Source organism: Pristiophorus japonicus, chromosome 22 (genome assembly GCF_044704955.1).
Source record: "Pristiophorus japonicus isolate sPriJap1 chromosome 22, sPriJap1.hap1, whole genome shotgun sequence".
Taxonomy (NCBI): Eukaryota; Metazoa; Chordata; class Chondrichthyes; family Pristiophoridae; genus Pristiophorus; species Pristiophorus japonicus.
In genome coordinates, this window is record NC_091998.1 from 18,150,683 (window position 1) to 18,178,049 (window position 27,367).

Consider the following 27,367-nt stretch of genomic DNA (forward strand, 5'->3'; position numbering starts at 1 on the left):
CTGCATTAGGATGGAGAATGAAACAGTAATTTCAGAGACCATGGTCCAGAACTTAAAGAAGGGTAACTTTGAAGGTATGAGGCGTGAATTGGCTAGGATAGATTGGCGAATGATACTTAGGGGGTTGACTGTGGATGGGCAATGGCAGACATTTAGAGACCGCATGGATGAAGTACAACAATTGTACATTCCTGTCTGGCGTAAAAATAAAAAGGGGAAGGTGGCTCAACCGTGGCTATCTAGGGAAATCAGGGATAGTATTAAAGCCAAGGAAGTGGCATACAAATTGGCCAGAAATAGCAGCGAACCTGGGGACTGGGAGAAATTTAGAACTCAGCAGAGGAGGACAAAGGGTTTGATTAGGACAGGGAAAATGGAGTACGAGAAGAAGCTTGCAGGGAACATTAAGGCGGATTGCAAAAGTTTCTATAGGTATGTAAAGAGAAAAAGGTTGGTGAAGACAAACGTAGGTCCACTGCAGTCAGAATCAGGGGAAGTCATAACGGGGAACAAAGAAATGGCGGACCAATTGAACAAGTACTTTGGTTCGGTATTCACTAAGGAGGATACAAACAACCTTCCGGATATAAAAGGGGTCAGAGGGTCTAGTAAGGAGGGGGAACTGAGGGAAATCTTTATTAGTCGGGAAATTGTTTTGGGGAAATTGATGGGATTGAAGGCCGATAAATCCCCAGGGCCTGATGGATTGCATCCTAGAGTACTTAAGGAGGTGGCCTTGGAAATAGCGGATGCATTGACAGTCATTTTCCAACATTCCATTGACTCTGGATCAGTTCCTATGGAGTGGAGGGTAGCCAATGTAACCCCACTTTTTAAAAAAGGAGGGAGAGAGAAAACAGGGAATTATAGACCGGTCAGCCTGACCTCAGTAGTGGGTAAAATGATGGAATCAATTATTAAGGATGTCATAGCAGTGCATCTGGAAAATGGTGACATGATGGGTCCAAGTCAGCATGGATTTGTGAAAGGGAAATCATGCTTGACAAATCTTCTGGAATTTTTTGAGGATGTTTCCAGTAAAGTGGACAAAGGAGAACCAGTTGATGTGGTATATTTGGACTTTCAGAAGGCTTTCGACAAGGTCCCACACAAGAGATTAATGTGCAAAGTTAAAGCACATGGGATTGGGGGTAGTGTGCTGATGTGGATTGAGAACTGGTTGTCAGACAGGAAGCAAAGAGTAGGAGTAAACGGGTACTTTTCAGAATGGCAGGCAGTGACTAGTGGAGTGCCGCAAGGTTCTGTGCTGGGGCCCCAGCTGTTTACATTGTACATTAATGATTTAGACGAGGGGATTAAATGCAGTATCTCCAAATTTGCAGATGATACTAAGTTGGGTGGCAGTGTGAGCTGCGAGGAGGATGCTATTAGGCTGCAGAGTGACTTGGATAGGTTAGGTGAGTGGGCAAATGCATGGCAGATGAAGTATAATGTGGATAAATGTGAGGTTATCCACTTTGGTGGTAAAAACAGAGAGACAGACTATTATCTGAATGGTGACAGATTAGGAAAAGGGAAGGTGCAACGAGACCTGGGTGTCATGGTACATCAGTCATTGAAGGTTGGCATGCAGGTACAGCAGGCGGTTAAGAAAGCAAATGGCATGTTGGCCTTCATAGCGAGGGGATTTGAATACAGGGGCAGGGAGGTGTTGCTACAGTTGTACAGGGCCTTGGTGAGGCCACACCTGGAGTATTGTGTACAGTTTTGGTCTCCTAACTTGAGGAAGGACATTCTTGCTATTGAGGGAGTGCAGCGAAGGTTCACCAGACTGATTCCCGGGATGGCGGGACTGACCTATCAAGAAAGATTGGATCAACTGGGCTTGTATTCACTGGAGTTCAGAAGAATGAGAGGGGATCTCATAGAAACGTTTAAAATTCTGACGGGTTTAGACAGGTTAGATGCAGAAAGAATGTTCCCAATGTTGGGGAAGTCCAGAACCAGGGGTCACAGTCTGAGGATAAGGGGTAAGCCATTTAGGACCGAGATGAGGAGAAACTTCTTCACCCAGAGAGTGGTGAACCTGTGGAATTCTCTACCACAGAAAGTAGTTGAGGCCAATTCACTAAATATATTCAAAAGGGAGTTAGATGAAGTCCTTACTACTCGGGGGATCAAGGGTTATGGCGAGAAAGCAGGAAGGGGGTACTGAAGTTTCATGTTCAGCCATGAACTCATTGAATGGCGGTGCAGGCTAGAAGGGCTGAATGGCCTACTCCTGCACCTATTTTCTATGTTTCTATGTTTACTCCTGTTCCTAATTCTTATGTTCTTATATGCTCAGTTTGTGTCCAGTCACAAGATCTCGACTTCATTTGCTTGTAATCATTGAATCGTACAATAGTACAGCACAGAAGGAGGCCATTCGGCCCATCAAGTCTGCACCGGCTTTTTTGAGGAGCAATCCAGTTTGTCCCACTCCCTGGTTCTTTCCTCATATCCCTGCAATTTTTTTCCTCCAAGCATTTATCTAATTCCCTTTTGAAAACTGCTATTGAATCTGTATCCACTACCCTATCACAGTGCATTCCAAATCCTACTCATTAGTTGAGTAAATAATGTCGCCTGTAGTTCTTTTGCCAATCACAAATCTGTGCCGTCTGGTTATCAACCCTTCAGCCACTGGAAACAATTTCTCTTTATTTACTCTATCTAAATCCTTCATCATTATAAACACCTATCGAATCTCCCCTTGGCCTTCTCTGCTCTAAGGAGATCAACTCCAGCTTCTTCAGTCGATCCATGTAACAGTAACCCCTCATACCTTGAAACCATTCTCCGAAATCTCTTTTGTACCCTATCCAAAGCCTTCATGTCCTTCCGAAAGTCTGGTGCCCAGAATTGGACACTGGGGGGGAAAAATTGAGGTTGGAGCTTTCCTTCGGACGAAAGCCTCCGACCCAAAATGTTTTAACAAAAATACCTGGTGGTCACGGAGGAACTTGCAATTCTGGTCGGAGACCTTCATTCACTGTGCAGCATATGGGGAGATAACTTCCCCGTACGTACGGAAATGCTGGAGTCACGTGGCCCTTGACCACCAATCATTAGGTAGTACTCTCATTGATAATGGGAACTCCGTTTGTCCGAGCTCACTTTACTATCAATGAGGAAACGCTCCTGAACACCAACACACACACTAAATTTAAAAAAAACACCTATTAAAAATTAATTGAAGTTAAATGTTTTGGGGGAAAAAATATTTGGGGAATTTTTTTTAAATGTGTTTTAGTAGGGTTAAAAATAAACCTACCATAATTGACGGTTTTTAAACAAAAATAAATGATTACATTTAATTTTTATGTTTTAAAACTCTTATGCTAGTAAAAGTAAGCTATGCGCCTGCTTTTACCAGGTGTAAAAGTTTGAAGGACATTCGCTGGGCATGAGTTGGGCAAATAGCCCAATCCCTCCCGTGCGAATGACCTTTTCCCGGGGATGCGGAGGATCTGTCAAGATTTGAAAAGCCAGTTTTCGACACCTGCGCATCACTCCCCAAAAGACGGCTTTTGCGAGGCCTCTCTGGGTCCGTGCACACTTCGTACAGACTCGGCAAGGCTGGAATTTTTGGCCCAATACTTCAGCTAGGGCCAAACTCGTGTTTTATATCGGTTTATCATACGTTCCTGGCTTTTGTACTCTCTGTCTCTGTTTATAAAGCCTAGGATCCCATCTGCTTAATTGCTTTGTTAACCTGTCCTGCCACTTTCAAAGATTTGTCCACAAACGCCCCCATGTCTCTCCGTTCCTGCACCCCCTTTAAAATGGTACCATTTAACTTGTCCTGCCTCTCTTCATTCTTACCAAAAATGTATCGTCTCACTTTTCTCTGTTGAATTTTATCCATCATCTGTCCACCAATTCCACCAACCTATCTATGTTCTTGTGGTCTATTACTATCTTCCTCACTGTTTACTACAATTCCAAGTTTTGTGTCATCTGCAAATTTCAAAATTGTGCCCATTCTTATCAGTGTTGATGACAACCAAACCTTGTGCTCGGTCTTCATTTCAAAAGGTCACATGTTGGTCAGGTATGTCAATTGGTGCTTTCTGATGATTGGGTTGAATGACAGATTCAGGTAGCTATGCTCCCTGGAGTGCAAACCAGTTGGACGTGGCCATTAGCAACTGTGAAGCGAAATATAGCTTGGCCATTGTTGAATTGCCATCCTCATAATGGCAATTCATGTCAGAAGTTGGGAAAGTGGATCACTTGGGGATAGGCTATTTATGAATTCATCAGAATTTGACAATTTGGCAAAAATGGAAATCATGAGCAGAAAATGGATGGTAACCTGTATTTAAGAAAGAAACTTTCTGTTGAGAAGTAGTTCTTCCCAAAGATTTTTGGAAGTATTGCATCTGATATCAAATCTTGAGATCTCGCTTCTGCCAAATTTGAATATAGGCTCACCTCTAGCAGCTGTGGTACAGAAAGAGACTGATGCAGCTTGTTAATTTCCTGACTCATTTAAGAATGATTCTTGAATATCTTGTCAGTCTTGTGTAACATTTGCAATATTGGTTGGAAATGACCAGTTTGCCAAAAGGTATATTTCAAGGTTCGAGTCAAATCTCACTGCCTAAGTTTGACTCTTACAGTTCCTCTATGACCAAAGCTGATTTGGCTTGTGATATTCTAGATTGATGGCAAATCTGTCAGTACAATGCTTCAATCCTCTGTGAAGAATCTTCTCTGATGGCAGGTGCACTGAGCTAATTTTATGGTGCGGGTATGCAGCTGTGCATAACAAATGAGTTGCAAACCTTTTTCTGGACTTCTCGAGCAAATACTTAAGATCATCTGCTTTCCTACAGAGTGCTTGAAAGGATCTGTCACAGCAGATGACTGATGTTGACAGTTGGTGTGGAATAAATTATTTTAAAAATGTAGTCTGTCTTAATGATTTCAGTGAACCCATGTGCATCTTTTCTTCAGTAAGTGGGTCTGCAGGCTTCTGCAGTTTGCTGTTAATTTGGTTCATACATGCGCATTGAATGGGTTCACTGCCTTTGGGACAGGGTCTAAAATTTAAATGCCACCAATTCAGCCTCTGCTTGCACTTCTCCTTCTGTCCATCCTTTCCCCTCCCACTTTCCAGGTTATCAAATTGTCACTTTTCATAAAATAGGTTTTAAACATCTTCCACACACAGAAAAAAAACATTTCAAGTTCACTTTTTTAACTTCCTGGCTTTTTTTCTTCCTTTATTCAATTCATAAACAGTCTTGTGCTGTTGGTTAGAAATTATTTTAATTGCAATTCACAGACCTTACTTTAAATAACAAAATAAGCAAGGGAAATAAGTGAGGTATTGTGAACTCACTTCAGGTCTCATTCCTGGTGCTCACCTTGCCTCTCTGGCACTTCTTTGTTCAATATATCGTCCTCTTATCCTTCCTGACTGCTTTTTTTTAAAGAAGTATTAATTATTTATTGCCTTCACAGACCCTACTGAGGTTTCTTCCTTAACCATTGCACCAAACAACTCCTGATCCTTAGTGTTTTCAGCCTTCACTTAAAATCCCCTTAGTCCCTCTCCTCTGAATCTTCTCTACTTTCAATCTCGATGTACTCTGACCCATTACTCTGTACTCTGATATCATTATGCAAAGCCTTGCCACACTGAGATTTTGATTTTCAGCCAGACCATTTCGGATTGCCGTATTTCTTTGACTCTCTCTTCATATTCTTCCCTGCCACCTCACTCTAAACTCCATACCCTCAGCCCTGATTCCATCTCCCTTCCCAGCTGCTCACTTGGAATGAACCAGATGGTGCAAACCCTTAGCGTCATGTTTATTCCTCAATTATCTCAAACCTTACATCTCATCCATGACCAAGCCTGCTTACTACCATCTCGTGCTATATGGCTTACCTCCATCCTTGGTTCCCCCTACTGCTGCTGAACTCCTTATCTGTACTTTGTTGCCTCCACTGCTTTAACATCCTCCTCGCCAGTAACCCTGTACTGTACTCAAATTGCATTTGTCTGCATTTTGTCATATTTGTTCATCACTCCTGTCTTTGCAGATTTTCATTCACTGTCCCCCAATTTATCAAATTCAAAATCTTTGTCCTCATTTACAAATTCCCCATTACTATGCCTTATCGTAGCTCTGCAGGCTGCTTCATTCTTGTGTTTCATGCTAAATCCTCTCAATTCTAGCCTCCTGAACATTTCTTTCACTCCTCCCATGTCCTTACTCTGCTGTACCATTGAGCCTCCTTGGAACTTACTGCCTGGATCCCATTGCCTTTTAAAAACTACCTTTTCAGCTATGCTTTCGATCACCTGCCCTAAGTTTTCTAGTACTGCTTGGAGTCTGGTTCTGCCCTGTGAAGTATCTTGGCATGATTCTGCAGTAAAGGCACGACATGAATTATTAATGCTACCAATCTAATGATCCCTGATGAGATTGGAAGCTCACTGGGAAATTGTCAGAAAACCTTTAAATTTGGTCTGTGGCACATGCATGTCAGTACTTTTCAAGCTGTATTTACTGTGGTATCCTTGCACCTTACTATAGAATCACACGAGGCATGTACTGCAGACAGTCACTACGTGACCTGAACCCTTATTCCCAGAACCAAGAAGTGCTGACCCTGCGTGGGACCTCCCTCTATATACCTGGATGACCAGGTGAGGAGTGTCTCCCACAAGTCCACCCCCTGTGGTCAAGGTCTGCATTACTCGGGTGTATACAGTGTTGTTATATAAGGGTTACAGTAATGTGAAGGTTACAAACATGACATTTACAATGTGAAATAAATGCTTTTATGAAGCCTAGCAACTTGATATTTACAGACTACAAATTATTTTTTCGCACATGTAATGGTGGACTATTTCAAAAGAACTAGTATGTTGCTGCTTTGGACTTGATGTGGCCTCTGAGGAATGGTTGGTATGCTGAAGGTTCTGTATAATGTGCTAACCTTCAAATTCAAAACCATTTCATGAATTGTGGGAATTGGTGCTGTGTTCAGTACCTTCATATTCACAATTGATGTGCTGTTTCCATTTAAACCTTTGTGCACAAATGGAAGTGGAACATTTGTACGTGGTGTTACCTATTCAACTTTTTGAATAATGGCTTGACACCATCATAATGTAAAGCACTTAACCAGATTTTCACCAAGCTTCACAACTGATTTGGTCCTTTCTTTCATCAAACTCTTGGTATGATTTTCAAAACTGGGCATTCTGGGAGCTGTCTGTGCATTTCTACATAATGGTATTAGACGTGAACTCAAGGGTTCAGTTGAAGGAAATAACCTTAATTGGCTTGTTAATAACTCATTCAGAAATTGCAAGAGATGAACTTGTGGTATCCTCAAGAACTGGTTAAATTTATTAATCTTATCAAACGGTTTACTTTTCAACTTGAACTTTTGAAATCTCTACTTGCCTATTTTTTGACTTTTTTCCCCCTATCTTTTGGTGAAGAGAGACAATTACCTGATTCTGGTTAGATTCGAGATCAAGGTGGCAGAGAACATGAGAGTTGGCTTGATCTCAAAACTTCAGAACTCTGGCATTAACTACATACATTTCCCTTTTTTTTTCCTCCCTGACCCAGGCTTTGCCTACTGTCTGAAATGTGCCTTGGTGCATGAGAGAAATTGTTGGAGAATCACGATTATAATGCATTCGGTTTACTAGGCCCTATTGTTATTAGTGTCATTGCGATTTGTCGTAACTTTTTTTAAATTCCTGGACTGATTGCATTTGGAGGTGGTGGTTGCAGCACTATTGCAGTGTGTAACAGTGTTCAGAGAAGAGTTATGGAAATAACTCATTTCAGTTACTTGGGTGATTATTTGTCATCTTTCAGTGCTGTTTGAAACTTGTGTATCAGCTTCGGTCTTCACAGGGGAAGACACAAAAACCATGCCAAAAATTGCTGGTCACGGGAATGTGGGAAGGGAGGACCTTGAGACAATCACTATCACTAGGGGGGTAGTGCTGGACAGGCTAATGGGACTCAAGGTAGACAAGTCCCCTGGTCCTGATGAAATGCATCCCAGGGTATTAAAAGAGATGGCAGAAGTTATAGCAGATGCATTCGTTATAATCTACCAAAATTATTTGACTCTGGGGAGGTACCATCGGATTGGAAAGCAGCTAATGTAACTCCTCTGTTTGTTTTTTTTTAAAAAGGGAGCAGAATAAAGGCAGATAACTATAGGCCGGTTAGTTTAACATCTGTAGTGGGGAAAATGCTTGAAGCTATCATTAAGGAAGAAATAGCGGGACATCTAGATAGGAATAATGCAATCAAGCAGACGCAACATGGATTCATGAAGGGTAAATCATGTATAACTAATTTACTGGAATTCTTTGAGGATATAACGAGCATGGTGAATAGAAGTGTACCGATGGATGTGGTGTATTTAGATTTCGATAAGGTGCCACACAAAAGGTTACTGCAGAAGATAAAGGTACGCGGAGTCAGAGGAAATGTATTAGAATTGGCTGGCTAACAAAACAGAGAGTCGGGATAAATGGATCCTTTTCGGGTTGGAAATCGGTGGTTAGTGGTGTGTCACAGGGATCGGTGCTGGGACCACAATTGTTTACAATATACATAGATGACCTGGAAGAGGGGACAGAGTGTAGTGTAACAAAATTTGCAGATGACACTAAGATTAGTGGGAAAACGGGTTGTGTGGAGGACACAGAGGCTGCAAAGAGATTTAGATAGGTTAAGCGAATGGGCTGAGGCTTGGCAGATGGAATACAATGTCGGAAAATGTGAGGTCATCCACCTTGGGGGAAAAAAAACAGTAAAAGGGAATATTATTTGAATGGGGAGAAATTACAACATGCTGTGGTGCAGAGGGACCTGGGGGTCCTTGTGCATGAATCCCAAAAAGTTAGTTTGCAGGTGCAGCAGGTAATCAGGAAGGCGAATGGAATGTTAGCCTTCATTGCGAGAGGGATGGAGTGCAAAGGCAGGGAGGTCCTGCTGCAACTGTACAGGGTATTGGTGAGGCCGCACCTGGAGTACTGCGTGCAGTTTAGGTCACCTTACTTAGGGAAGGATATACTAGCTTTGGAGGGGATACTGAGACAATTCACTCGGCTGATTCCGGAGATGAGGGGATTACCTTATGATAAATTGAGTAGACTGGGTCTTTACTCGTTGGAGTTCAGAAGGATGAAGAGTGATCTTATAGAAACATTTAAAATAATGAAAGGGATAGACAGGATAGAGGCAGAGAGGTTGTTTCCACTGGTCGGGGAGACGAGAACTAGGGGGCACAGCCTCAAAATACGGGGGAGCCAATTTAAAACCGAGTTGAGAAGGAATTTCTTCTCCCAGAGGGTTGTGAATCTGTGGAATTCTCTGCCCAAGGAAGCAGTTGAGGCTAGCTCATTGAATGTATTCAAATCACAGATAGATAGATTTTTAACCAATAAGGGAATTAAGGGTTATGGGGAGCGGGCGGATAAGTGGAGCTGAGTCCACAGCCAGATCAGCCATGATCTTGTTGAATGGCAGAGCAGGCTTGAGGGGCTAGATAGCCTACTCCTGTTCCTAATTCTTATGTTCTTATGTTAAATTGGTGATGCTGGCAGGATGTTGTTTGAATCTCAATTTGAATTATATGGTCGTGGTTCTTAAGTTATGATTTGGTGAACTTCAATTTGCCAAGTATTCCACGCTATAAACAGTTGGGTTCATGAACATTCAGAATTTAGCACTGAATTGGTGGTATTTAAGTACAAAGTAATAATTGCTCATTTTTGTAAAAGATTTGACTCTGTATTTGGATGCTTAGCTCTAATAGTCAAAAATAGTGAGAAAATATTTGGTTTTCCTATTGAAGAACAATGATCATTGCTTAAAATAACTAAAATTCCTGTTAAATTTTGGGTTTTTATATATAAGACTTCCTATTGCTCTTAGTTCCATAAGCAGATTTGAGACCTCGATGATCGCAAACCTGTGTGTTTTTCTTTTGTTTAGCTTGTTTTGCCAAGCAGAGTTTTGTGATTTCTAGCATCAGCAATGATCTACATTCATTAACCTGTTTACTGGATTAATCAATTTTGAGTTCTGCAGCATACAAAGGAGGTGGATATTGCACAATGACTAGAGTTTCCATAGGTTGACATAACTATTTACAATTCAGTGGAAATGTGAAGCACACTAGTTTGGCAGGTACTATTTAGTACAATTATAATTGAACAAAAGTATAAGTGGTAAGTTAATTAGCCCATTCAAGTCTTTGGTTGTTAAAGTCGAGAGACTGGCAAATCTGCCTTTCTCTGGCCTTGGCAAATTGAAAGATATTGGCTTGGAAATCCTGGCCTCCCCGGGTCCGAACCAAGTTTCTACTGACCCGGGAAGACAGCGGAAAAGCCGGTTTTCAGCGCACAATGCGCATGCGTAAAAAAATGGCTTTTCTGATCTGTCAAACTGCAGCTGGTCAGATCCTCCGTATCTCGGGAGCGAGGATATTTGCAAGGGCAAGATTGCGATATTTACCCATATCTTGCCCAGAAAATGTCCTCAAAATTCTTGCGCCTGATAAAAGCAGGCGCATAGTCCACTTTTACAGGCGTAAGTGTTTGTTTAAAAACTGTTCTACATGACTAGAACTGCAGAAAACTTAAATGTGGAGAATTGTGATTTCTAAGATACTCCGTTCTCCACCAGTTGCTCCTAAAAATCAGGAGCAAATCATGTGGAAACTTGGGGCCTATGTGGAGAAATTGGTAGGAAAAATAGAAAAGCAGAGTATTTTTTTAATATGAGAGAGATTGGGAAATGTTGGTGTTCAGAGGGACCGAGGTGTCCTTGTACACAAATCACTGAAAGTTAAGATGCAGGTACGGCAAGCCTGTAAGGGACCCACATTTACTTTTTTGCTAATCTTTTTATATACCCATAGAAGCTTTTACAGTCTCTTTTTATGTCTCGCTAGTTTACTCCCATTCGGTTTTCCCTTTCTTTATCAATTTCTTGGTCCTCCTTTGTTTTCTAAAATTCTCCCAATCCTCAGGCTTGCTGTTCATTTTGGCAATAAGCCTGTTCCTTTGATCTAATGCTATCCTTAACTGCTCTTGTTAGCCATGGTTGGATCACTTTCCTTGTGGGGTTTTTGTGCCTTAAAGGAATGTATGTTTATTGTAAATTATGTATTCTTAAAATGTTAGCCATTGCTCATCGACTGTCACACCTTTTAATGTAGTTTTCCAATCTACGTTGGCCAACTCTCCCCTCATACCTCTAGTTTCCTGTTTAGATTTAAGACCCTCGTTTCGGATTTTACTAAATCACTTTCAAACTTAATGTAAAATTCAATCATATTATGGTCATGCTTCCCTAAAGTCCCTTTTACTACAGAGTTATTAATTAACTCTCTCTCATTGAACAATACTAGATCTAAAATAGCCTGTTGGTTCCTCAACATACTGATCTAGAAAACCATATGTATACATTCCATGAATTCGTCCTCCACGCTATTACCCTGAACTGCAAATTTGGTTTGCCCAGTCTATATGTAGATTAAAGTCCCCCATCATGATTGTATAACCTTTGTTGCATGCACCTCTAATTTCCTGATTTATACTGTGCCTTGCATTACCACGACTGTTTTTTGGAGGAGTTGTTTATAGGCCCCATTCAAAGCCAATTTAAGATGTCAGAAAGAGAGTAAAACTGGATTTTAAAAATTTCATATGAAATCAGATGAAGTCTTGTGGATTTTTCCTCCCCTGTCTTTCAAAAATGTTCAAACTTTTTATTACCATTCCAGGGATTCTAGTAAATTTTGGAAGGATTGTATTGTGGAATAGCACTTAAACCTGCCACCTCTGCAGCAGCTAACCGTGCAAAATTGGCCTTTGAAGATCAAATATTTTGAAATCCTGCAATCCTGTTTGAATGTTCAATGTAGTTTGAGTTTGTAACTTCAATTTGAAATTGGCTACATGCTTTGAAAATGAACTTAATTTCTGAGTAGAGGAGCACCAGAAGGGTCTATTCTCAATTCCCTGCTGTTCATGCTATTTGTAAGTGATCTGATGGAGGATGATTATTTTTATATTACAGATTTGCTGATCACACTAAATAGCAGTGAATATAATGGGTAATTAGTAGGGTCTGGAGAAATTAAGCAAAAAGCATAATGAACATCAGATGGATTTTAATGCAGATAAAGGTAAGAAACGGGGAATGTAAAATGAGCACGACACACTGGTTATGAACAATAGTTGAAAAGAATTTGGGTGTCAGTTTTCTAGTAAACTTAATTCTGAAAGACTAACTGCTGTTTGGTCATCTCTAAAGGGGATTTGACTTCAAATCAAATTATGATGCCATAGATTTTTGATTGTTTTAGAATATTTTGTGCTACAGTCCTGATGTTTTGAAAAAGAGCCTGATATGTTCGAGATCAGAGTTGGCCATTAGAATGATTGAGATTGACTGCTCTAAGTAATGAAGGGAGGCTCCCACAACTAGACTTGCTTATTTTTTATTCAACAGATGTGAACATCTCCTTGATGGGGAAGGATAATATGTTTTTTTTTAAAAAAGAGATCTTTTTAATTCAGGTTTAGAATGGAAGGACACATACGTAATTGCTGGAACTAAGTTCATGTCGCTGTTGTAAAGCAACAGGCCAGGATTACGTAATACATATGATATCTATAGGTATTCTGGAGTTTCTCAAGTTATCTTTGGGGGAGGTGGAGTCAGAGGAAATGAATCAGAAATTAGGTTCTATCCTTTTTAGCTAATCTCCTTTGATGGGTAGATTGTACGTCGGTTAATGGCCCAAATGGCTGTTTCTTGTTCTATGCTTTAAATGTTTATGGTGCGATTTAGTTTTGAAAACTATTTAATGTTGTTCAAGAGAAAAACTTGGAAGAATCTACCAAAATTCGGAGAGAATAATTAGTGGATTATTTTCCACACATTCATTATGTTGGCTCACAATTAGGATTAAGGAACATCAAAGGTGACTTTCCGATGAATTCGAGGATTATTGAGAATCTTTGTGTGGCAAGGAAACTATTTGATCCTGATACTTGGATTAAACAGAATATCAAATGCTTCTGAGTTTCTTAAAAGAAACATTTTGTTTAAAAAATGCTAACCTAGCCTTTTGTAAACTCCAGCATCACTCATGATATTGAATGGCGGAGCAGGCTCAAGGGGCCAAATGGCCTACACCTGCTCCAATTTATTATGTTCTCTGATGGTACTGCTCAGGAGGTGGGGGGGAATCTGAAATGGGAGTGTTCTTGTGATGTATGTAGCACTCAAATCACTGACTCCACACAGTCTGGTGTTGTAGTAACTGCTGTGACCTTGCTCCTTTGTTGTGTAACTTCAGAGTGCCCCTCAGGTGTGGTGGGCAGCTTTTTATACTCTGTCTCGCAGGTACTTCCGGGTCTCCCACCACAGTGCCCTTTGTGGCGCACCGTTATAACTATACATTTAATGTACATGGACAATACATAACATCTCACTCCTTCCCCCCACCCCCCCCTCCCCCCCCCCCCCCCCACACCAGTTCCAAAAGCAAATTGCCGGTAACCTCGGCCTTGTTCGTCCTGGTTGATTTGAGAGTGTGAGTCCATGACCATCCACTTCCCTCTTTTTCCCCCCCCCCCCCCTCCCCCTCCCTCATGTAGAGATTATGCTTGCGATCCGGTGCAATCACGTGGTATTTGCAGTCCTTGCATGGGTGATCCAAGTACACAAACATAATCTCCAGTAGAAAGCAGGTACACATAGACAGTACATTTGTATGATACATATAGATGCGTTGAAAAGTTATATCAAAAGGTTGCAGGTACACTGAACAGTTATTTAATCCCAGCTCCACTGGGTGAGGTCTGGTGGCTGCATACTACCCCTTTTTGCCAGAGGGTAATGGGCTGCGCTTAGACAGGATATGGCAACTAGTGCATTGCCTCTGATCTCAGAAAATAGTTGCCTTTGTGGCTTGTCTGCAGCCGCTGAACAATTGCATAAATCACATCATCATATAGATCACAGTAATCATTTTGACTCACTTTTGCCCTTACAAAAGTCTCTCTGTGGGGTCCGCCAACGGTGTAAGACCCCTGTAAGACTCCCGGGTACAGTTCCCTTTTAAGACGCCATTTTGTTTTTCCCTCGGTTTCTACTGGGTGCCGCCATTTTAGGTGCTCTGCTGGTGCCTGCCTGTCTCTCTCTGCAGAACTCTGCTGCCATGAGGCTCGCCGCCATCTTGAACTTGCTGTGCTGCTGCCTGCTCTCTCTCTCTCTCTCTCTCTCTCGAGAGAGAGAGAGAGAGAGAGAGAGAGAGAGAGAGAGCCGCCATACTCTGAACGCACCCGGGAGCACCCCACACAGCTGACCTTTTTGCCCGGGAGCCGCGCGCGCACGCCGCGCACACCCCCGCACCTCGGAGCACCGGCCCTCAGGACGTCGCCAAGCGAGTCCCGCTCCTGACACAGCCGATTCGCTGCCATCCGCTCCGAAGGCCTCCTGTGAACACGCGTCAGCTTGGGTCGTGCAGCTGGATTGATTCACAGTTTATCAAAAATTTCCTGACTGATCAGCGACTGACCTGACCCCATGTCCACTTCCATACTCACTGGGACTCCGTTAATCTTGACTTCCATTATCACTGGGGCCGAATCGTCGGTACACGTATACAGTCCAAACGCATCATCATCTTCTACCTGGGGCTGGGATGCCCGTCGAGCCAAACCGCAATGCTCCTCGCTGAATAGCAGCTCATGTACCATCTCCTCAGCCACACGGTGAGTCGTGTTTCTTTTGCACATACGCTGAAGGTGTCCTTTCATGTGGCAGGTATTGCACGTATACAAACCTGTGAGCCCCATGGCTTCCTCCACAGCGCCAGCATGGTGCTACTCGATTAGCCCCCCTCGATGGACTCTGAGTTCCAGGACCCTGAGGTCCGTGCTCTCTGCCCTGGGCAGAGCCCATGTTCTGCAGTTTTGTCCGTGACGGGCGCTATCCTGTGAATAGTACCTGCCGGGTTCGAGACCGTGTAGATCATCTGCTTGGTGCTGCAAGTCGAGGTCATAAATGCCTGGCTGATGATGATGGCTTGCTGCAGGCTGACTGTAGGTTCAGCAGATAGCAGCTTGTGAAGGAGACCCTCATGGTCAATCCCCATAACAAAGATGTCTCGCAACGCCTCGTTAAGGTGTGTGCCAAAATCGCACGGCGCCGCAAGTCTCCTGATGTCCGCAGCATATTTTGTGACATCCTGGCCCTCTGGTCTGAAGTGGTGGTAGAATTTGTTCCTGGCCGTGAGGATGCTCTCCTTCGATTTCAGTTGGTTGCGAATGAGTTCAATCAGCTGCTCATATGACTTGTCCTTGGCGCTCGCGGGTGCCAGCAAATCCCTGACGAGACGATAAACCTCATCGCCACAACTGGACAGCAATATCGCCTTGCGCTTCTCTATCAGTGCGTTCGTGTTCCCTGTCCGGTTGTTTGCTATAAAATAGTACTCGAGCCTTTCCGTAAAGCATCCTAGTCATTACCCTCTGTGAAATCCCCAAAGTAGCCATGGTTGCGTGAAGAGCTCGTACGTGTACTCATCGCCAATTTGTGATGTATGTAGCAATCAAATCACTGACTCCACACAGTCTGCTGGTGTAGTAACTGCTCTGACCTTGGTCCTTTATTGTGTAACTCCAGAGTGCCCCTCACGTATGGTGGGCAGCCTTTTATACTCTGTCTCGCAGGTACTTTTGGGTCTCCCACCACAGTGCCCCTTGTGGCACACCATTGTAACTATACATTTAATGTACATGGACAATACATAACAGTTCTGATCAGAAAAGTGTGACTTATTTGCACGATACAGACATTTAAAATGTGACACGGTATGTGCCAAACTTTAAATAGATTTGCACCCTTCTGAAATTGCTTGTTAAAGTGCTATAGATTAACGACTTTTGTTCTGAACTGCATAGTGTGCTTGATTCCCATCTGTTTTTAATTGTTAATTCTAAAAATGAGAGTACTGCAAAACTGATACAGACCATTAACTTTAGACTGCAAATGTAATGTTTGTGTAAACATGGGTGTTTGCTCATTTGAATAGTTACATTATAAAACTATGGACTTTCATTTTAAGTTAGCACTTTTTGGGATTTTTGATTTCCCACCCCAGAAAAGATTTGGGATTCAGTTATATTTCAAGTATGTGTTTTTAAAATATTGTATTTTAAAAAGCCACAGACTGCAGGATCCGACAGAGGCGGGGAGGGGCTTGGCGTGTTAATTGTAAACAACTGGGGGTGTTAATCAATTTATTATTTTGTCTCCAATGACCTAAAGACATCCACACCTATTATGGTGGGGATGCTTCTGTTCATGAGCCCAGCATGAGGTGTCTGCTGAGAATATCTCTCGGGAGAGAGGTGAGTTCGTCAGTTGATGGGCTTACTGGCGAATCACTGAAGGAGGATGGGGTTAATCAGAATAGAGAAAAGTTAAGTGAGCTACTAATGTGTATTTCTATTATTCTGGAAGGTTCTGTACTTTTATCAAAGTGAGATTTGATTATAACTGTGTGTTCACTTGCTGTCTGTAAAATAAAGTGGCCTAATGATGGTCTTGTCTATCTTCTCCAGCTGAATAACCCTCCAAGATCTCTACTCCTCCAATTCTGGCCTCTTGCGTATCCCTTCTTTTCATTTATCCACCATTACCGGCCGTGCCTTGAATTGCCTTGGCCCTAAATTCTGGAATTCCTTCTCACAACCTCTCTCCTGCTCTCCCCTCCTTTTAACACACTCTTTAAAACCTATCCCTCTGACTCCACTTTTGGCCACCTGTCCTATAAATATATTATACACGTGTCAAATTTTGTCTAATAATGTTCTTCTAAAGCACCTTGGCATGTTTTTGGGACCTTTTTACTACATTGAAGTGCGATATAAATGCAAATTGTTGTTTGTCCAATCTTTCTGGAAGCAGATTGAAAATCACACAAGAGGCAGAACAGGGAACATATTTGGAACTCCTGAATAATTTCTTGAAGTGATTGTCCACTTGTACCCTCTTCCTCCATTTCTGGAGGACCACTGAAATGCCTTTGGTTAAGTCTGCAGCAACAAGAACAACTTGCATTTATTTAGAGCCTTTGACATGAGTCTGCAGCCTATAATGTCATAAAATGAAAGAGCAAGGAAAGTGGAGAAAAAGGGTCAAAGCAGGGGGGAAGAGAAATCCATTTATAATGTAGCACACTTCCTATCTGCACACTTATTTTCTGTGTTGCAATTTTCTCTCTCTGGTATTGCTGTGCATTATATTTGAACTTTCAATCCTCCCAACACCAGGTGCTCCTCAAAGCTGTTTCCCAGTTCTGCTTGTTCAGATGGCGCTTTAGGTAAATTTTTTAATTACATTTTATTCCTTAGGCCAAATAACTGCAAGTAGAATTTTAAATTTAATTTCTGTCCCATTCACCCCAGGCCCACCTTGATGTCCTTTTCTGCACTGACATTTGGTTGTGATCCTGCTGCTTCCCATGCTGCCCCTCAAGTCGTCCTCCATCCTTTCCTGATCCCCTCGGGCCTTGGATTTGTGTGCTCAGCTGTTGGCAATGCGTGTCTGCTTGCCCTCATCCCGTGATCCACCTATTCATTGCTTTCCTGACAATCTGAGATTTGGCAGTTTATTTATACCTAATACCTATAATGGTGAGGGGGATAGAGAGAGAGGGCAGTGGAGTGCAGTAGAGAAGGAAGTGCAACTTATGACGAGTGAGGCAAGGAGAGAGCAGGGGTCTTGTATGGGGTGATCGTTGATGCACTAATAAGTCAAGTCAAATGAAATAATGCTTTGCAGAGTTAATGTAAATGTCTTGTCAACAAGAATTATGTGAGGCTCAGGATATTAAAGATGAATACATTTAAAATAAAGATTGAAGACCAATAAAGTACAGACTGGTTTGCTTGTGTGTTGTTCTGGGAAATTCCATGTAGTTGGTAGGTTTTCCTGAAATTATAAATATCCTTGTGTGAATGTGTCTGATATCTGTGTGGTCCCATAATGCTTATTTTCAAGTTGTCATCTAGTTTGTTGGCATTGTGCATGGTGATAATTGTATGATGAATATGATAAGTGACTATTTATATATCTGTTTCAGGTTGGGAAAGAGACTGTACAGACTACTGAAGATCAGGTCATGAAGAGGGATATGCCACCAGCCTTCATCAAGTGAGTGTTGGGTTACATTTGCTCAAAATAGGCTTATTATGATTGACTGCTCATCTATAATTTCAGTTGTACTAACTAATGATCTTATTAATGGGTCTGATACTTGTAATGGTTTTATTCCTGTTGGATCCTTTTTCCATATTGGGGAAAGGTTATGGATGTTTCCAACGGTAATTTGTATTCCGTTTTATTTTTTCCGCACACTTATTTCTCTCTTTTTCTCCCCTTCACCATCTTCCATTCTGCAACTTGATATTGGGAGAGTCAAATAGTTTGTCCAGATCCACTGCTTTGTCAACAACTGTTCACATATACTTACAGGTGTGCTAAGCATTTGCTAAAGCTGTATTAGTGGTCACTCACTTAGTGAATGCCAATTGTAAAACTTCTGACCACACATGACCATACGGATGGTGGCCTGACACTTGAAATGAAGAATGTTTCATTTTTTTGACCTCAAGCTTTAATAGAATTTGAAGCATTGATGGTCTCCATTTCACCTTGGTAAATCTAAATTGGGTGTGATTGATCAAAAATTCGGCTGCACTTTGCTTAACGGGTTCACATTTAAAATAGAATTGTTAATTTAACACTTAATTTGAATCTTAATTTTTAATTGGCATTATTTGAATGTAAACAGCATAGCTATAATTTTCTCTGCATTTTATAGCACAGTGGCTTAAAATGCAGTGTTCTGTTGTTGAGCACTAGTTCCCAACAAATCTGCAACTCATTAGTTTCACTGAGCAGTGAAGATTGTTGAGAGTCTAAGCTCAGTGCTGTAATGTTATGATTTCTGTGCCTCAGCCTTTGATATACCAAGTAGATTGTGACTTCAATTTGGAGGCCTGTCACTCTATGGAATGTTAGATGTTGTTTTGTTTAGCATTCAGGCTGGTATTCAATACGTGATGACAAGGCTGTTGTTAGGCTGAATCTTAAAGTTTGACCTTCAAGATCAGGTTTCATATCCACTTGAGTCCATAAAACCAAGTGTTTCAAAATAAATGAAAAGCCTGCAATTTAAACCAAAAAAAATGGCAGTGGGCTAACTGTGGAACTTGATGAAATTACAGCTTCAGTTTATATTTTATATTTTGGACTTTTTTTGAAGGTGAAAGAAGTTCAGTTTCTCAGTCCTGTGCTTCTTGTACCCCAAACCACAATTTAAAAAACAAACAATTTTTGTGGGGAGAGGGGGGAGAAAATAACCAATAAATATTCTCATTAGTTACCCAATTGGGTAGTTGGGAGCCTTTTAATTGAAAATTAGTTTTAATGTTTTCCACGATGTTATTGACTGTTTCCCACTTGACTGATCTCCAGGTTCGTGTTAATGAAAATTTTAAGAAGTCTTCAAATATGTAACTTGTTGTATTTGGGCTTAAAGCAAGAAAGACTTGCATTTATGTAGTGCATTTCATGACCACCAGATATCCCAAAGCTCGACAGCCAATGAAGTACTTTTGAAGTGTAGTCACTTGTCATAGGCAGTCCCTCGGAATCGAGGAAGACTTGCTTCCACTCCTGAAGTGAGTTCTTTGGTGGCTGAACAGTCCAATACGAGAGCCACAAACTCTCTCAGGTGGGACAGATAGTCGTTGAGGGAAGGGGTGGGTGGGACTGGTTTGCCTCATGTTCTTTCCGCTGCCTGCGCTTGATTTCTGCATGCTCTTAGCATTGAGACTCTAGGTGCTCAGCGCCCTCTCGGATGCACTTCCTCCACTGAGGGCGGTCTTGGGCCAGGGACTCCCAGGTGTCAGTGGGGATGTCGCACTTTATCAGGGAGGCTTTGAGGGTTCCATGTCGCGTTTCTGCTGCCCACCTTTGGCTCGTTTGCCGTGAAGGAGTTCCGAGTAGAGCACTTGCTTTGGGAGTTTCATGTCTGGCATACGAACTATGTGGCCTGCCTAGCGGATCAAGTGTGGTCAGTGCTTCAATGCTGGGGATGTTAGCCTGGATAAGGATGCTGATGTTGGTGTGCCTGTCCTCCCAGGGGATTTATAGGATCTTGTGGAGATATCGTTGGTGATATTTCTCCAGCGACTAGGTGTCTACTGTACATGGTCCATGTCTCTGAGCCGACAGGAGGACAGGTATTACTACAGCCCTGTAGACCATGAGCTTGGTGATAATTTTGAGGGCCTGGTCTTAAAACACACTTCCTCAGGCGGCCGAAGGGCGCACTGGAGGCGGTGTTGGATCTTGTCGTCGATGCCTGCTCTTGTTGATAGGAGGCTCCCGTGATATGGAAAGTGCTCCACGGTGTTCAGCCTCTGTGTGTGCGCAGACGCAGGTGTTGTTCGTGTACTGTAGCTCGACGACAGAGGTTGGGGTGGTCTTGGATCTGGCCTGGAGACAGTGCAGGTTGAACAGGTTCCCATTAGTTCTGTAGTTTAGTTCCACTCCAGCGGGAGTTGACTATGAGGTGGAGCATGGCGGTGAGAAAGATTGAGAAGAGGGTTGGGACAATGACGTAGCCCTGTTTGACCCCAGTCCGGATGTGGATTGGGTCTTGATGGATCCGTTGGTAAGGATCACAGCCTGCATGTCATCGTGGAGCAGGCGGAGGATGGTGACGAACTTTTGGGGGCATCTGAAATGGAGGAGGACGCTCCATAGACCCTCGCGGTTGACAGTGTCAAAGGCCTTTGTAAGGTCGAAGAAAGCCATGTATAAGGGCTGCGCTGTTCCCTGCATTTTTCCTGTAGCTGCCTTGCTGAAAAAAATCATGTCTGTTGTGCCCTGTAAGGGACGAAATCCACACTGTGACTCCGGGAGGAGCTCCTCGTTTACGGGAAGAAGACAGTTGAGGAGGACTCTAGCAACGATTTTCACAGTAGCTGATAGCAGGGAGATTCCTCTGTAGTTGCTGCCTTTTTAAAGATGGTCACGATGACTGCATCTCTGAGATCCCCAGCATGCTCTCCTCCCTCCAAATGAGAGAGAGAGTCACTGTTGTAATGTTGGTAACGTAGCAGCCCATTTGGGCACCACAAATTCCCACAAACAGCAATGTGATAATGACCAGATAATCTGTTTATTTTGTTCTTTTGATTGCGGGATAAATATTGGCCAGGACACTGGGTCGAGCTCTCCTGCCCTTGTTCGAAATAGTGCCGAAGGATCTTTTACGTCCACCTGAGAGCAGATGAAGCCTCAGTTTGCAGACATGTTTATTTGTAACGCCTAAAGCTCTGATTGGGTCCCCTTGATGACAAGTCCTGATTGCAGATTGGTCCCCTTGGGGGATAAGACACACACAGCAGTTTCTCTTTGCAAAGTGTAATTTGAGCCATTCTGACTGCCAGATGGGACAGGCCTCACTATCGGGGGTTAAGAACCTCTCCCAAGCCCCAAAGAAGTTTCTGTCCCCCACTTCCCACATCGTCCAAATACATGACCACCTCCCCCCCCACCCCGCCTAAGTGCCTGACAATCTTCCTCCATTGACACTTCCTGTCCCACGGATTCCTGACTTTCTCCTCCTCCCCACTCCCTGCCATAGAGGGGATATTGTGTGTGGGTCACGGATTATCAACAGGTTAATTGGGTATGAAGTGAGTAGTGTCATGACTTCCGGATTGCATCGAGGCTTGCCATCTGAATCCCGCTCTCGCTCACAGGTGTGCTCTCGCTCTCTTTCCCCACCCTCCATCTCGATCGCCCTTCTCTTTTTTTCCCCCCCGCCCCAGATCACCCTCCCCCTCTGATCTCCCTGATCCTCTTTCTCTCTCTGATTGATCCTCTCTTCTCTCCCGGCCTTGTAAGGGGCCTTGTTCCATGCCGATGAAGAAAGCGTGGCTACCCTACAGCCACAACTATGGGGCACTGCACATGTGCAGAAGGGGACTGGGTGCGCATGTGCAAAAAAGGGCAGGTACGACCGTGTGCATGAGCAGAAAGACACAACAATAATCACTTCGTCAGTTTAACGTCTCATCTGAAAGATGGCACCTCAGCGCTGCACAGAAGTGTCCGCCTATATATTTTTTTGTGCTCAAGTCTCGAGTGGAACTTGAATCCACAACCTTCTGACTCCAAGGCGAGGGTGCTACCAAGTGAGCCACGGCTGACACTCGAGTTCAAGTTTTTCAGTGTGGTTATCAATTGCTGAGAACCTGATGTGATAATATGAATGCACAAACCTTTTCTATGCAATACCTAGTTAACCATTGTTGAACAAGATATATGCACATGAAGGATGAATTTCAATCAGCTTTGAAGCAGCTTTTATGCTAAGTTTGGAACGTTTGTGTAAAAAGCAGTGTTTGGAGCATGTACACATTTTGGTCCTGTTGTATTAAATTATGAATATCTTCATTATTTGCAAAAGTAGTAATGACATTTTTTTTTAAACATGTTTGATTGCACCTGTGTGCTCAGTTGTCAAATGGATGGTGGGTATTGGGATTGTGCATTGGTGAATAATCCAAGCAGCCCAAATTAGATAATCTGCTAATGATTGCAATAAAAATAGCGCATTGTTAAATGTTGAATTTGTGGCACAGCATCCATTGGATGCTACGGTTATCGAGAGTGATGGACATTGAGGGCAGGGCATCAAAATTGCACTGACATGTTTTGTTTTTGAACGCTAATTACAAATTAAAAATGGGTAGCTACATGAACTCCAAAGTTTTTAAAATCCTGGATCTAGCCATAGGACGTAAAGAACAATATAAGGATTTTAAACTGCGGTGGACCATGTAGTAATTAACATGTAATGGTAAGTTTCTGAAGATCTGTTATAAGCCATGTATAATTATGTCTTGGAGTCCAAAAGAGAGACCATATAATTGAGGATAATATATTTCTGCCTCCGAGATTTGTATAATGTTGGATGCTATTTCATATTACTGGGCACCACTGAGCAGAGAAAGGTATCTGGTACTGTGCCAGCTCCTTGGTATTATGCCAGGTTCTCAGAGTAAGATCTGGCATTTGAGATTGGCTGGTGTTTAAAAATTGCTGGAGGGAGTTCTCAGCTGTTGCATTAATCTGTTCTTAGCCTAGTGGTTTTTCCTAATGGCTCCCTTTGCTGTGTGCATTTGCTGATACAGCACAGCTAGCAGAGGAATTTTGTTTACATTATAAGGGATTGTTGCCTCAAAGGGCAACTCAACGGTTGGTAAGTGGTGAAAATTTTTTCTCAAAATGACTCCTTGTAGCAATTTAATGTTTGAGTGTATTGTGCAGTTTATAGTTCATTGACGTGTGAAGGGGAATACGATTCTGACTATCATTTGAGGGCACCCCCCCCCCCCCAATAAAAAGTATCTAATTTCTACCATCAGCGGTGATGTACATGACCTGCTTTCAGAGCTATCATTTTATTAAATCTGAGTTTTCTGCAGTTCTTACTGACTATTTTAAAACACACTTTAAGGCTGGTACAAAAGTTGATCAAATACATGGGGAACAGATGCCATACCAAGAAAATGGAACTTTGCAGTTAAGTAGTTGGCATTGATCACATCCATGTATGATTTTTACCTATTAAAATATTTAAAATTTATTGCTTTTGGAACCTTGTGATTTCAATGTGGTTTAAGTAAACAGTAGAATGAACTAGTTGGGGTGATGTCAGCCAAAAGCCTCTAACATTAGTGTTTCTGACCACGCAAGTTCAGAGCCAAATCATTGATTTTGTTGTTTTTGTTACGTCCATCTGTAAAACGACCATTAGTGTATATACTGTATTAATTGAGCTTTTTTTTAAATCATGCACAGGGTTGAAAATGCCTGTACTAAATTGATCCAGGCCGCACAGATGCTGAAGGACAATCCATATGCTGTACCTGCACGTGATTACCTCATTGATGGTTCCAGGGGTATTCTTTCTGGAACTTCAGACTTGCTCTTGACATTTGATGAAGCAGAGGTATTTATTTATGAAAACTAGTTTTGCTCTTGTGCATTTTATATATATAATATATATATATATTATATATATAATATATATATTTATTTATATATATATTTTTTTATATTATCTGTTACTATGCTATAGGTTTATATGCTATGTATCACTTAAAAATAAAAATTAGATTTAAAAAAAAAAACTTCTTTCCCCCAGGTCCGTAAAATTATCCGTGTCTGCAAAGGCATCTTGGAATATCTCACAGTTGCTGAAGTGGTAGAAACTATGGAGGATTTGGTGACATACACTAAAAACTTGGGTCCAGGTTAGGAATTCCATTTTCTTGAAGTCTGTTACTTGTGTAAAGCAATACATGCAAATTAAACTCTTTACCAAAGGTTGTGCGGGATGCTCTATTTTAAGGAGGTAAAATTGTGACTTTATGGGCATAGGGAAAATGTTTATGCTGTAAAACCAAAAACTTAAATGATCCCATAACTTCTAATAGTTATCACTATCACTAGATGTATTAATCAATGACTGCCTTGTTTTTTATTCGTTCATGGGATGTGGGTGTCGCTGGCAAGGCCAGCCTTTATTGCCTGTCTCTAATTGCCCTTGAGAAGATGGTGGTGACCCACTGTAGTCTGTGTGCTGAAGGGACTCCCACAGTGCTGTTATGGAGGGAGTTCCAGGATTTTGGCCCAGAGACGACGAAGGAAAGGTTAGGATGGTGTGTAACTTGGAGGGGAACTTGCAGGTAATGGTGTTCTCATGCACCTCCTGCTGTTGTCCTTCTAGGTGGTCGAGGTCGCAGGTTTGGGATGTGTTGCCGAAGAAGCCTTGGCGAGTTGCTGCAGTGCATCTTGTCGGTGGTTCACACTGCAGCCACGGTACACTGGTGGGGAGGGAGTGGATGTTTAAAGTGGTAGATGGGGTGCCAATCACGCGGGCTGCTTTGTCCTGGATGGTGTCGAGTTTCTTGAGTGGTATTGGAGCTGCACTCATCTGCAGGCAAGTGGAGAGTATTTCATAACACTCCTGACTTGTGCCTTGTAAATGGTGGAAAGGCTTTCTGGAGTTAGGTGATGAGACACTCGCCACAGAACACCCAATCTCTGACCTGGTCTTGTTTGACAGTATTTGTGGCTGGTCCAGTTAAGTTTCTGTTCAATGGGGACCCCCCAGTATGTTGATGGGGGATTCGTCATGGTAATGCTGTTGAAAGTCAAGGGGTGGTGGCTAAATTCTCGATTGTTGGACATGGTCATTTGCCTGGTACTTGAGGCGTAAATGTTACTTGCCACTTAGTCCCGTCTGAATGCCGTCCAGGTCTTGCTTTGCGTGCGGGCATGGACTGCTTCATTATCTGAGGAGTTGCAAATGGCACTGAACACTGTGCAGTCATCAGGGAACATCCCCATTTCTGACCTTATGATGGAGGGAAAGGTCATTGATGAAGCAGCTAAAGATGGTTGGGCCGAGGACACTGCCCTGTAGATGTCTTGTAGCGATATCCTGGAACTGTGATGATTGACCTCCAACCACTACAACCATCTTCCTTTGTGCTAGGTATGACTCCAGTCAGTGAAGAGTTTTCCCCTTGATTCCTATTGACTTCAGTTTTACAAGGGCCTCTTGATGCCACATTTGATCAAATGCTGCTTTGATGTCAAAGGCAGTCACTCACGCCTCGCCTCTGGAATTCAGCTCTTTTGTCCATGTTTGGACCAAGGCTGTAATGAGGTTTGAAGCTGAGTGGTCCTGGCGGAACCCAAACTGGACCATGGTGAGTAAGTGCCGCTTGATAGCACTGTCGATGACACCTTCCATTTTTGATGATTGAGAGTCGACTGAGGGGGTGATAATTGGATGGATTGGATTTGTCCTGCTTTTTGTGGACAGGACATACTGGGCAGTTTTCCACATTGTCGGATAGACGCCAGTGTTGCACCTGTACTGGACCAGCTTGGCTAGAGGTGCGGCTAGTTCTGGAGCACAAGTCTTCAGGATGACAGCCAGGATGTTGTCGGGGCCCATAGCCTTCCCAGTATCCACTGTACTCAGCTGTTTCTTGCTATCACGTGAAGTGAATCGAATTGGCTGAAGACTAACTCTGGTGGGGAACTCGGGAGGAGGCTGATATGGATCATCCACTCGGCCCTTCTGGCTGAAGATAGTTGCTAATGCCTTGTCTTTTGCACTCACGTGCTGTGCTCCACCACCGTTGAGGATGGGGATATTCATGGAGCCTCCTCCTTCTGGTAGTTGTTTCATGGTCCACCACCATTCGTGACTGGATGTGGCAGGACTACAGAGCTTTGATCTGATCTGTTGATTGTGGGATTGCTTAGTCCTGTCTATATCATGCTGCTTCAGCAGTTTAGCATGCATGTAGTCCTGTGTTGTAGCTTCCCCAGGTTGATTCATTTTTAGGTATGCCTGGTGCTGCTCCTGGCATGCTCTTCTACATCCTTATTGATTCAGGGTTGGTCCCCTGGCTTGATGGTAATGGTAGATTGAGGGATCTGCTGGGCTATGTAGTTACAGATTGTGGTGGAAAACAATTCTGCTGCTGATGGCCCACCGTGCCTCATGGATGCCCAGTTTTGAGCTGCGAGATCTGGCCCTCGTGTTGGTTTTCTCACCACCTGTCACAGTCTCCGGATTTTTAGTCCCGTAGCATAACCGCTATGCGACCATTCCCGATCCACCTTTCGAGATCTGTAATGTTGGAAATCTAATTACAGGATTTATATTTTAGTACAGCCAATGTTCATAACACATGTATTGCATCATTTAGAGTGTTTTGTGTATCGTAATTACACAAGAACAACTTGTATAGTATGTACTGTCTAAATATAACTTGCTTCTGTTTTAACATGCTGCATTTGTTGCTTCTCTTCCATTCTTTCACCCCATCCCCAATTAAGGAATGACTAAAATGGCGAAGATGATTGATGAAAGACAGCAGGAACTGACTCATCAAGAGCACAGGGTTATGCTGGTAAATTCCATGAACACTGTGAAAGAACTTCTTCCTGTTCTCATTTCAGGTAAAATAATTTTTTTTGTTTGATGATTGCCAGATGCCTGGCATTGTCTTTGAATTATATTTGCTGACAGTCAAACTCCCATCAATGTGAATAGATTATGAAAATACTGATCAGTCATGACATTATTGTGCTCCTAGCCCTTCTTTGTACCCTTCAGTCCCCTGTTCTGTCCTTCAATTTTGGTTATTGGTCATTATTCA

General features: G+C 42.6%; 2 protein-coding genes across 4 annotated transcripts in view; one reads left to right on the forward strand and one right to left on the reverse strand.

The window, feature by feature from the left end:
* Positions 1-27,367, reverse strand: part of LOC139234881 (erlin-1-like) — an 843,171-nt gene that overhangs the window by 298,087 nt on the left and 517,717 nt on the right. The window lies entirely within an intron of this gene.
* LOC139234875 (vinculin) overlaps positions 1-27,367 on the forward strand; it is a 142,613-nt gene that overhangs the window by 60,513 nt on the left and 54,733 nt on the right. For all 3 annotated transcript variants that reach the window (XM_070865686.1, XM_070865687.1, XM_070865688.1), the window contains exons 2-5: positions 18,178-18,248; positions 23,982-24,132; positions 24,328-24,436; positions 27,045-27,167. In XM_070865686.1, coding sequence (XP_070721787.1) covers positions 18,178-18,248; positions 23,982-24,132; positions 24,328-24,436; positions 27,045-27,167 — 454 coding nt within the window. The remainder of the gene's footprint in view (positions 1-18,177; positions 18,249-23,981; positions 24,133-24,327; positions 24,437-27,044; positions 27,168-27,367) is intronic.